Source organism: Varanus komodoensis, unplaced genomic scaffold, assembly GCF_004798865.1.
Source record: "Varanus komodoensis strain SLA01 unplaced genomic scaffold, ASM479886v1 scaffold1, whole genome shotgun sequence".
In the NCBI taxonomy this organism is placed as follows: domain Eukaryota; kingdom Metazoa; phylum Chordata; class Lepidosauria; order Squamata; family Varanidae; genus Varanus; species Varanus komodoensis.
In genome coordinates this window covers 13052194-13064981 of record NW_025335268.1, presented here as the reverse complement: position 1 = coordinate 13064981, position 12788 = coordinate 13052194, and the positions used below count along the sequence as shown (strand labels likewise).

The 12788-nt window shown below is 42.7% G+C and overlaps 1 protein-coding gene across 10 annotated transcripts in view; it reads left to right on the top strand.

Annotated features, from left to right (window-relative positions):
- The window catches only part of DAAM2 (dishevelled associated activator of morphogenesis 2), a 273375-nt gene that overhangs the window by 104374 nt on the left and 156213 nt on the right, over positions 1-12788 (top strand). For all 10 annotated transcript variants that reach the window (XM_044442145.1, XM_044441957.1, XM_044442055.1 and 7 more), the window contains one exon: positions 10390-10595. In XM_044442145.1, coding sequence (XP_044298080.1) covers positions 10422-10595 — 174 coding nt within the window. In that variant the 5' untranslated portion in view covers positions 10390-10421. The remainder of the gene's footprint in view (positions 1-10389; positions 10596-12788) is intronic.

Sequence of the window (12788 nt, the reverse complement as noted above, 5' to 3'; positions counted from 1 at the left end):
CAACCAGATGCCTTTGGGGATGCAACCAAACGGACATCAGGGCAGTACGTAGCTTTCTCCTGCTGTCATTGCCCAGTGCCTGTTAATTCAGAGGCACATTTCCTCTGAAGTGAGAAGTATTGTGGACTCAGCATGATTGTAGCCATTCAGCTGTTGGTCAGTATAGAAATGAAATAAAGAATAGTAATAAATGTTACTCTGAAATCAATGTTTATATGGGTTGTATTGCACGAATGGACTAGTTCTATAGAGAGCTAAGAGAAAGGGTTTCTTTTGTTATTGATTACTGCAAAGTGAGCCAACAATGTGATGTGATTGCAAAAAAAGCAAATGTGATTTCGGGCTGTGTTAATAGAAATATAGTTTCCAAATCACATGAGGTACTGATGTGTTCTGCACTCTGTTCTGCACTAGCTAGGCTCCATCTTCAGTGTTGCACCCAGTTCTGGGTATCACACTTCAAGAAAGATGCAATCTGGAAAAATTCGAGGAGGGCAACAAAGTTGATCCAGGGACTGGAAAGAAAGCCCTGTGAGGAGAGATTGGAAAAAAAAAAACTTGACATGTTTAGCCTGGAGAAGAAAAGACTGGGATACCATAGCATTTTTTTAAATACTTGAAAAACTGTCCAACTGAGGAGGGCCAGAATCTCTTCTCAATCATCCCAGAGTGCAGGACACAGAATAATGGTCTCAAGCTACAGGAAGCCAGATTCTGGCTGGACAGCAGGGAGAACTTGCTGATGGTTAAAGTAGTTCAGCAATGGAACCAATTCCCTGGGGAGGCTGTGGGTGCTCCCACATTGGACGCATTCCAGGTGTAGCTGGACAGCCATCTCCTAGGGATGGTTTAACCTGGAGTCCTGCATTGAGCAGGGGGTTAGACTCCTCATAGGCCCTTTCCCACTCTATTATTCTACGACCCTAGGAAAGTGTCTGTCTGTAACTTACAGCCAACTTCACTTGTTTACAGTTTAGTGATAGCCAGAGTAGTTCCTGCAACGAAAGAGAGACCATTGAACCGCATCCCCTGAAGTCCAGCTGAATGGGCAGATTCAAGGGAAAGTGGGTGGGGTCCGTGGCTCCCCACTCTGTGCAGAATGGCCCCAGAGGTTGTGCACTCTGGAAGGGCATCCAGACCAGAGCTCCTTCCATGCCTCAGGAAGTGCTGTTGTGGCATTTATGAGAACTGTAGTTTATTGGTACTGCAGCATAGGCGATGGAAAGGTGATGTGTGCAGGCGGAATGGTCCTTTAAGTTTCATTTGTGTTTTGTGTTCTTAAATCCATTAAGCATATGTGCTTGGTCACTGGTATGAAGCAGTGGAGCTTTCTAAAAAAGTAACTCGCAGCTCCTTCCTGGAAGCCAAACTAAACCCACCTCTTCTGTGTGGACTTTTGCATTGAAGATCATGTTATTTACTTCTGTGTGGGCTTGTATATTGGGAAAGTTTTCAGCTAGTTGTTCCTTGAGGCAAGGATACTAAAAGGACAAGGAGACAACTGGGAAGCTGAAAAAGGCACGGCAAGCTATTTTTTCAAAGGATGGGGAGGGGAGGGGGGAGGCAGCATTACTAGTTTACTCTCCAGCTCATTAGGAGAGGAGAGAGATTGTGTGGGGTGTGGTAAAGGAGACAGGAAAAGCTGATTGGGCTTATCCCCCCTTGAGAGTAGCTGCTGTTTTGTCAGGGGGCCCATGTGGGGCACAGCCGTGAGCCACCTTCCACACCCAGCACTCGAAGCACTGTGAGGGGTCTGTGTTATTCATGAATTCATACCTTTGCACCTGCCCATTAGCAAAAGCTGCTGTGAAGGGGCCAGTTTGGGGTATGTGTTGCGTGAAACACTGGTGAGCCAGCTGTTCCAGTATTGGCAAAATCCCTTGCACAGCCCATTCATGATTTGCAGCAGGGAGGGCAAGGGTACCCACTTGCTTGTTGGATATGTGCACACATTCAGGTTTGGCAGCACTTGTACTGGAAATAATTTAAAGTCTTACCTTGCAATATCACAAGTATTTTTAAGAGGGGGCAAGAAGCTTGCTTGGTTTAAATTAGACATTTAGGACACAAAGCTGCCTTGTCTTCCAGCTACTTCCTACCACCTTGGTATGGGCACTCTCTTTTTATACATGCACCCCCCATCTGTAGATATAAATATTTTCCTCATTTATCTGTGTGTGTGTGTGTGTGTGTGTGTGTGTGTGTGTGTGTGTGTGTAGGAGCTACGTATTATGAGCTCTGCAGCCCTACACAATCTGTCTGAGTTTATAAATTTTCAGTAGCGTACTCCACCCTGTGATTCCACCAGTGGCCTGCATTTTTAAAACCTCCAGACACACTTGTCTGCCTACACTTTACAAGAGTCCAGAGGTTAGAGTTTTCCTTTCATAGTGAATGCTGACACCGACCATGGTGGTGGGCTGGGTGCTGGAAAATATTAGTGTTTCTAAATATAGATTATGTAACTGAGAAGGATGCTGTAAAGCTTTTACTATTTTGCTTTTGCGATAGCTCTGCTACTTGTGTGAGCTCTGATGATTTTATCCAACAACTTGCCGTAAAAGCATTGAAGCTAAGCTGGCTCACTGCAGAGTTTCTCAATGGCTTCCATGTTCTCCTTTCTTTAGGCAAGAAAGCCACTGGGGAATCCTACGGATAGCTATAATGCAGATATCTGGAGTGTCATGCACCACTCCACCAAATGGAGACCAAGGCCAAATTCTGGGTTGGAGCACTAATCTAGCTGTAGAGGAGTTGGAATGGCTACTTGACTTGAGAATGGGGCATAAATGAATTAGCTGTGCTGGAGCTCTCAGGCTCGACCTCTGCCAGGTGGCTGGGGGCTGAGCTATCTTAGCTTACTTTGTGCTTGCCTGAGCAGGGAGAAATGTTTGCCTTGACTTCACCTTAGCACTGATTTCATCCTTTAGAGGTGTCCTTGGAGTTTTGGAACTGTTCTCACTCAGCACATTTCTCATATCACTAGACCAGCCTTTCCCAGCCTGGTTCTCTCCAGATGTTCTGAGAGTCAGCTTTCAAGCATTTCATACCATTGGTTATACTGGCTTTACCTGGTGGGAGTTTAAGGCCAGAATATCCAAAGGACACCAGGCTGGGAAAGTGATCGATGTATTACTGAGCTGGTTAATTAGGGATCTGGGGGAGAGATTTATTTTGCCCACAAACCTGAAGACCTCGAAACTTTATGTTTCTGCTTTCTGCCTAGGGTATTTGCTCCTCATCTGCTCATCTGGGGTACTGACCATGGTACTGTTTGCACATTTGATTAGCCAGAGTAGCAAGAGAAGTAACTGCTATTAGTATACTTTCATCTTATTTATTTTGATAAATCATCTAATCAAATTGAAGCCTCAGGATAAGATAGGATATCTTGGAGTGACAGCATTAAACAAACTGTTTATAGCATAGATGGGTAGAATTGCATTGATGCAAACTCATCTTTACATAGCAAGAGAGAGTTTGAACATATTAGTGGATGCCTTCCTTGAAGATACCATATTAGTGAAAAAAGTGTCCGGTATGACCTGGTGGAAAAGTTCTTAAGAAGCATGTTTTGGCTTCTTCTTTGTGAATGTACAGTGAAAATGAAGAAGGGTATAAAAGTCATTACCAGTTCAGTTGGAAAAGAATCGCATTGCCTTTCCTTTTTCACTCTGGCATGGCACACATTATTATTGTGTAATAGTAACAGAGGCATTATGGCTTGCTTCTGCGTGGGCCGCTGGAGATGCATGATCCCACACAAAGGCTGGCTTCTGACCTTTTGCACTGTAATTCCTACATTCATAAGAATGTGCCTTTAAAAGCCACTGCTAATTTTTTGAATGCTAATCTGCTTTGATGCAAATATCTAGGAGAGCTGGGAGCCTTTCAGCTTTGTTTCTTTCCTGCTGTGAACTCAGTTGAGAATGAACGGGAAGCTGAAGCACAAAACTGAAGCACAAATTCAGTTTATATTATAGAGAAGGATTGAGGGAAGCTGCGCCAAGGGGTGATACATCCACCCTCTAGTTGTTAAGAGCTGGCACACTCGGACATCCCTGGGGTGTAGTTGATACAATGCCGTATGTTAGCTCTGGTGCTGTCAGTGCGAAGCTAATTTTTCTAGCCCATGTGCTTGGCCTCTGCAAGTGCACAAGGCACCCTTGTTCAGGCAAATAAACAAGACAGTGTGTCCCAGGGCAGGTTAGAGTGAACGGATTGCGGCACCCTGCCTGACAAAACTCAGCTGCGTTGCTGTTGATGCTGCACGGAGCAATTCTCTTCACCTGCCATCTCATGCCTTTCCTCCCTTGTGCCCAGAGGGGCCAGGCTTTTGAAAGAGCACTTTAATTATTTACTCTCAAAATATGGTTTATTCTGCAGATTAAATGAAAAGGATGAAGCACTTGTGTGTGTGGGGGAATAACACAAATAAACCTTCAAGCTGTCAAACAATAAGTCCCTTAAAAGGGCAAAATATGCAGCTTTGTATGGACTGCACAGATCCTTCCTTTCAAACTCCTGGCAGGAGACTTCCTGTTTGGATGTACGGCTCACAGTCAATGTTGTGTGCAACGATCCAAAAGCTTTCTTCTCTTCACCCCAACTTATCTTTCTTTCAGCAACCACAGTTCTTTGCCCTTGTCCTCTTGAGCATAGGCGTACCACTAAAATGTAAATTGGAAATCATGTATTAGATCAAGAGTAGATCAGAGATAGATCCCCAGATGCCTTGGACTCCCAAAAGTTCCTGCCAGCGAAGCCAATGGACAGGAATGCTAGGAGTTGAAGTCCAAAGCACCAGGAGATCTGCTTTTTGTTTACCTTTGTGTCAAATGGTGAAAATCTCGGCAAGGATGTGTGTAAGGAACAGCAAACTTGACTTGTACAGTGGGCTCCAAGTTTTTGTGTATATTTAGACATACCGAAGAAACTTGCTCGGATGGTGTCTGGGTCTCACATCCAAATGTAGCTTGAACAAAACCTTGCCTCGTGTCCTGTCTCTAAGGCTGCAAGCAGAGACCCAAGGTTGCCAATAACATCTTGTAGCCAGCTATCAAGAATAGATATGTGTTACAGATCTTCTGGAGGTAGGCACCACAAGCTCCTCAGGTGGTTCTTCAGACAGGTACTCTAAGAAAAAAAACATGGCAAAGAACTGGTTGCTAAGTATCCAGAATGCACTGGGATAGGCCAGGCATGAACTTCTGCAGTTTATTTAGCAGTTCCAACTCTACTCTCAAGGCCATTTAATGGGGAATAAATCAGGAGTGTGAAACTTCAGGCTTGCACGCAGCTCTTACAGGTCACTTGTGCATCCTGCAAATCCCTGCATCCTTTTTCCATCGCTGTATGAGGTACCCTGCACACTTTTTGGTTAGGAAAGCATTCTGTGAAAGCTGAAGATGAGATGTGAATGTTAGGCTTCTATTTAATGTAAATGCATAGCAACCTATGTTCTGTCAGGGTTTTTCAAATGTTTCTTGTATGAGTTTTGGTCTCTTTGCCTTGCTGAGAAACAAACTTTCCCTTTTCCAGTTCAAATACTAAACTGTTTTTATTCCATCCCCAAAGAAAACTAGCTTAGTTGATTCCCCATGTAATTATAAGCTATGCCTAGACCCTATGCAAGACAGTATCTTAAAGCCTTGTTCCCAACTCCCCTTCCAGAGTGGTCCTGTGGCTCCTAAGCAGCATCTAAAACAGACCTGGGCATTGTACGGCCCGCGAGCCACATCCGGCCCGATGGCTGACCCTGACTGGCCCGCATGAGGTCACTGGCAAAGTAAAAGTCAATGCAAATATATATCGTCATAATATAGATACAACCAATACAACTGCACTGATTTTATTTTGAAGGATCTGCTAAATTGAATTGAATTTATTGCTTTTCATGTAATGTTAATGTTTTTTTGAATATTCATTAAATAGTGTTGTTCTGTGCTCCACATTTTCATTGTATCATTGTAATGTTTCATTTACTGTTTTTATAGAGATATATATTGAGCAGAGCTGTAAGAGTATTGGTCTGACCCTTAACAACTGTCAAAGTTTCTCCTGTGGCCCCATAGGAAAATTAATTGCCCATCCCTGATCTAGAAGGTCATAGATTAACTTGGCTTCCCAGATCTGAGGTTGGAAAATGCTTTGACCTTGAAACTGAGCATCCATATTTGGAGCAACAGTGCCACCCCTGCAGCTGGCATGGGAAGAACGATGCTGGCTTTTCTCTGAGGTCATAAAAGCAACCTCAAAGAAGTTTAGGGATCATTCCAGTGGTCAAGGAGAGGAGGAGGTGGCACCATCCCTTCCTGTCAGAAGCATCCTAATTAGATGGCTGAAATCAGGGCAGAAGGACTTTGGAGGCAAGCTTTGCCTTCCTGTCCTGCATAGGATGCTTGCAATCCCCAAGTCTGGAGGGTTATGGGCAGCCTCCCTTAGTGGTACCCTTTTTTTATTCAGCAGTGGTGATAGAAAGTAAGGGAGGGAGAGAAGTTTCCCCGTTTCTACTCTCTCTCATTTCCCTTCTCTTCTCATTCCTGGTGTTCTCAGTGGCACATGGGACTTCAGTGCTCCAAGCACTGGGCCTATCAAGGATACCCCCATATCTGTCACTGCCATTCACTGCTGCAGCAGCTGCTGAGTGAATGATTCAATGCCATGTCTGTGGTGGCGTAAACACCATTCTGAACTGGAGAAGCGCTCGCTCGCTCTCTCTCTCTCTCTCTCTCTCTCTCTCTCTCTCTCTCGTATCTTTTCCTTTCTCTGTGCACGTTTATCTGAGAGAAAGAAGAGGAACCAGGGAGAAGGCTCCTGTTCATAATGGGGTGCTTTACTAGTTTTGACCTATGAAGGCCTACATGGCTTGGGACTGTCATATTTGAAGGAATGCCTCTCCCAGCCACAGTCTACCTGGACACCATGTTCAAAATATTTATTTATTTATTTATTTAAAAATTTTGTATGGCATCCCTTATGCCTTGGCATCTCAGGACAGTTCACAATACATAAAATTGAAATACAATAAAATCACATTTATAAATGACATAATTTAATAAAAATTTACATAAAAGACACAATCAAAGCGACTGTTCAAAACAATGAAAATACTAATTTTTAAAATAGAGATTAAATAAAAAGGTTTTGACCTGGTGCCGAAAAGAATATAAACTCAGCACCAGGCACACCTCTCTGCTTAGCGCATTATGGGCCTTCCTCTGATTGCCACTTCTGAGGGAGGCTTGATTAGTAAAAACAATGGGTAGTAGTGACCCCCACCCCCAAGTTATGAAACTGAGGTCTGGGTGACACCAAGTGTACTATCCTTTGAGCACCAAGTTACAACATTCCTTTATGCCAAGGCATTTAATGCCTCTAAATAGGGCTGCAGGCTTTATGTCAGTTGTTGAACAGGTTTTTCTCCTTTAACCTTTCTTTGCTATTGTTTAAATTATGTTTTTAAATTTCATTTTTACATGCTGTAGTGAAATTTTGTGATTTTTAAATTATTTAATAATATGTTAATGATTTTAATTGCATTTTATCCTATTTAATGAGTCACTGTAAACCACGCAGGAAACCTTGGCTACTGGGCAGTACAGAAATAATATAAATAAAAATAAAATTACCACTGGATCCATATAAATGCATGGAAGGCTAGACAAATGTGACTCACCACCTCAAAAGTAATTGTGACTCAAGCGTTAAAGGTTTGAGCACACACTAGCAATTAGTACTCTAAATCAATATGCAGTGCATTATGTACATGTCTGTTCAGAAGTAGGCCAGAAGAATTAAGTGGATTTGCTTCCATGAAAATATATGCAGAAACATAGGCTTAGGTTGCAATCTTGTGCACTCTTTCTAGGCCGAGGGTAGACAACCTTATGTCCTGGGGAAGCAGACTGCAATGCAACAGTCACTGCACTGATCCTGTCAGACTAGGCAGGAATCACATCAGAACCCTATTGAGAACATACCCCGGGAAGTGTTTGTTAGAGTATTCTGTTAGAATACTCTTCCTGTCTAAATGTCAGAATATGGTTCCAGCAAAGGCCTACAGTCAACACAAACTTTAGGAAAGTTGGCAGAGGCTGGTCTTTCAGTGGCTTCACCTGCACCAGAAGGTAACTGTAGTTTTGAACGGCTGGTACCAGTTTCTGCTCCTGCATGCCTGAAGGACTATGCTCCAGGAGAGTCATCCTCAAGGCCAGATGATGAACGAACCTCATCCTCAGCTTGGGAAGGTATAGAAGGAGTACTGAGGGTGAGGTGACCTGTGACCAGTCGGAATTCAAGTCCTTATGCTGATGTAGAGCCACAGAACTAGCTGACATGGCACTTGGTTAGAAGTTTGGCCTCTAACTCTCATAAGCCTTGTCCATGTGGTGGGACTTAAGAATTGTACTCCAACATATTTGGAGGACTCCAGGTTGTCTTATCCTGTTCTAAACATTAAGTCCCACTGAAATCTCTGGAACTTGCTTCTATATAAATGTGCATAGGATTGCATTATGTTTTCATGAGCAGTTCTCTCCCTTCCTCTTTCCATCTCCAGCAGACTCAGGTGAAACTTTAGAAGCACAGTTCTTTTACTAAAATTTAGCAGTTTACAAAGCAGACTAAACCAAAGTAGCATTCTTCTTGAGATGTGGGAGAAACACCTGCCCATGTTGAACCTGCACTGAGGCTTCTCATCCTTCCATCCCTCAGGTGGCCCTGCTGCTTGTGGGTTAGTTAGCAAGTGGGAGTGCCAGAGACCTTTCTCCTGCCACCTCTTGAGTGGGTCATAGAATCATAGAACAGTAGAGTTGGAAGAGGCCAAAAAGGCCAATGGGTCCAGCCTCCTACCCAGTGCAGGATTAGCAGTTAAATCATCGCTCTCAGATGGCAAGCGACACCTTCTCTACTACCTCTTGTTCCAACTCTGAAATGCCTCCCTCCTCTTTCAAGCTGGCCTGGTCTCCTGCTTTTTATGAGAATCTTCACTAGGTAACCATCAAACTGCTGAGTCCTCTGCCCCTCTTTGCTCTTTTGCCTTCTCAGAATCTGAGGAATCTGTCTGAGCAGACTGTAATATGCAAGAGCTGGGCCTTTTCGCTGCATGTCTAAGATACTGAGGGTGCAATCCTGCCCATAAGCCTTCATGCTCAGGGGCCATAGGATCACTCTGCCAGTATCTCATATAATGCACTTGCCACAGATTTATAATTTTAAATGCATTAGTATTCACGTGATAGTTTAATTTCCTCTTACACGATAAGTTTTTCCTTATTAGGAATACCTTTTGAAATGACTGGCAGGAAAAATCCACAAGTGATAGTTGACCTGTGTCTAATATTCATTTTTGGGTGTATTAATGTCATCTGTAATGTTTATTTCAGTATTAATGCCCATTTCCCCATTCAGCTTAGTCCTATTTTGCAGCAGTTATGTAAATTTAGCTTTTTTGTTCTCAGTGCTCTAACTGGGATCTTAAGCTGAGTGATTTGCATTAAAAACATCTTAAAGTGATCATGGTTATAATGATTTGAAGTCTTTTCTCCAGGTCAGACACTGGGAACTACTGCCTTACACTGGTTCTAGGTTTCTAGAGTGTTATAATTAATGTTTACTCTATCAAGAATGTTAAGGAAGGATACCCATCAAACTCATAGGCCTCATTCTGACATAACAGGGTTTATCATTATGGGAATGAGCCTCAGCAACTGTCAGGCTTGTGTTCTCCCCTGTTCCTTTGCTGCACAGACAGAAGTAGGACTTTGGAAACTTTGGCTTCTGTTTTGGACTATAACTCCACTATATACTCAAGATCTGTGGGGCTCTCAACTACTATGCATAATCTGAAAGGGCCCAATCAATCGCGCTACCTGATTGTTGTACATTCTCTGTCTCCCCAGATATTTTTGTAGGATGTGATGTTTTCTCCAGGACTTCTGTCATACAAGTGTTTTACTTTGTCTGTTCTTGCACCTGTTCTCTTGGCATGCTTTGCTATGTTTTTGCTGAATTTTTGAAACCATGAATATTGCTAATTTTTAATTGCACAGCAGATTTAACGCATGGGATTTCCTTTTTTGAACTAGTTGTTATTCCTCTGACTAAGATAATGAAAACTCTGCCAGCATTAAAAGGAACAGAATTTAGCAAACTGTCTGAGATGTTTAGCAGTTCACCCTTTCTGCAAAGAACAAAAGTGAAGGCGAAAGCACTCCCGAAAGAAAAGAGCTAATAGCACTGAACACAATTTAGCACAGCCTATATTTACTTGACTCAATTTCTTGAAAAAGTTTGCTCAGTGATAATAATAACAAGCATGCCACTTATGGCAAAAAGTTTGGGTTCTTGATTATATTTCAAGGACTTCTTTTCTTGCTTTCTTTGCAGATCATGATTGTTAGATAGCACCTCACATCACAATGACCATGGCTCCCCGTAAAAGGAATCGTCATGCTTTGGGGTTTCTTTGCTGCTTTGGAGGAAGTGACCTGCCTGAAATCAACCTCAAAGACAACAACCCCCTACAGTTCTTGGAGTTCTCTGTGCCAATCCCACCAGCAGAGGAGCTCAATGCAAGGTTCTCTGAGCTTGTGGTAAGTTTTGGGCCTTTCACTCTTTAGCTTTATGGGAGCCGCTGGCTGTCAGGGAGTCAGATTCTTTGACTTTCTCTCAAGGGCTTCAAAACGTGAAGGATCCTCCAGCTTTCAGCATCTGGCAGACTTTTCACATGAGGGAAACCATTTACAAACAAATGTTTTATAACTGGATCCAAGTCAGACTGATATAGGTGTTTGAATATGTGGATGCCTGTGTAAGTTGAACTTTGTGAATTTTGGTATGATATGATCTGCTCCAGACCCCACAGACTGATGCCTGGATCAAAGCTTCACTAGCCACTGGATTTTGGACTTGAGAACAAGCCCTACATTAAACTTTGGCATGTTAGGGAATAGATGTGCCACAGTTCCTGGATCAGAGAGCCTCTGGCTTGAGTATCTGCTCCTGCTGGCAGGGTGAGCCAAGTGGGAGCAATTGAGATATAGGCATGACCATGCTGACTAGCTCTGGATAGCCTAGAAATAAAACAAAAAGCTGATGGTCCATTTTTGGAAATCACAGCCTATCATGCAGCCCAATTCTTGGTTTAAATATGCATTTAAACACATGTGTTTAAAAATATACATTGAACACAGGTTTTAAACATGTATTTGTAGAGGACTCTTTTTAGACATTGCATTTTAACGTGTACATGCCTTAGAATACAACTATGGGCTGAAATACATGGAAGTAACCTGGATTAGAAATTGGCAGGGTTACAAATCCTCTAACTCTAATTACAGATCAAATACAGTATGAATGTGGCACATCATTTGCCATTTGGATTCAGTTAGTACAGCCATAGAGAGTTACTTTCTGACCCACGTCTTTGCCGAAAAAGGATCTACACATTTGCCCCGCTTCTCAAGTGATGCTGTTCATGTTTTGCTTTTTCTGTACGATTTTAGTTTTTCTTCAGTGCAGGGAAAAGCAACCCCTGGATAGTATTGTGATCTGGGCTGTGTCCAAGTGGAAAAAAGCCGTGAGTGTTTATGGCGGTGGCAGTTTGGAATGGAAACTAGGCTTGTAGGTGGCAGCATTTGCCTCCTGGGCATGGCTTGCCCACACCAGTGGCCTCTGCTTTGTGCACATTAAAGTAGAACAAGCTGCATTTGTATTGATTGGCTGGGCTGAGATTTTAATTGAATTAGAAATGTTCAGTCTGTAAGCTGGCCAGTGTAAATCAACGACCTGGAAATGTTTGCAAAAGCAGTGTGTGCTGTGTATTAGCAACTCCACTTTGGAGTCTGCTATTGTGTGAGTGTACATTACAAAATCATTATATACAGAGGAACCTTTTGAGATTCAGAGCAAGAATCTCTAGTGAGCCAAACATTTTGTCTGTCCCCTTGAAGTATGCCCATAGGCTAGAACTTGGCTTTTGATATTTGCCATCTGCTTGTGTAAAAAGCACAATAAACTGCTGCTGCATTTGACTGCATTTGTATTTGTAAAAGCCACGAGCGTATCATTGTGCTAAGCATTAAAATGTGGGTCAGTGCCCCTGCCTCCTCCTTGCCTTGCCTTGCCTTTCCTTTAGCTACAGAATCCAGCCTTTGCTGTACAAGAAAAGGCAGATGTTCTCATTGATCAGCCCAGCAAATAACCCTTGGACATTTAACCTCCTTTCCTAGAAAAATCTCAGCTACTCCTGTAGTGAGATGTTTAGGCCAATTTTCTATCTCCTCTACTCCTGTTGATTTTTATCATTTTAATTCTCTCCACATTTCTGAGCTGGACTTTGAAAGCAGCACTGTGTGTAATGGAAGATGCAATTATAGTGAGATTTGTTCCCTTTCTGTAGCCTGGGAAAAAACAAAACATACACAGCACCCTTCCCTTATCAGATTCTCAAATAGCAACTGGCATGTCCAGATTTATGATCTAGAAACCAGCATATTTCAGTCACAGAACAGATGCTCATTCATGGAGCCTTTCCCAAACTATGCAGAATGGTTTGCTGCCTTTTCATCATATGCCTGCTTCTTAAGTTGCAATTCAGATGTAGGAAATCATATGATGGAAAATTAAGCAACCAGAGGTTTTCCCAGCTTGTTTTTTATTCCTTTGCACATGCTTTGCTCTGTCATATGGGTCTTGTTTTCTTTACTGGTCCTCTGGACCTTTGAGAATTTTCTCTTTGGTTGACCCATCAGCTCTCCTGTTACGTCTGTTCTGAACGTCTTGCT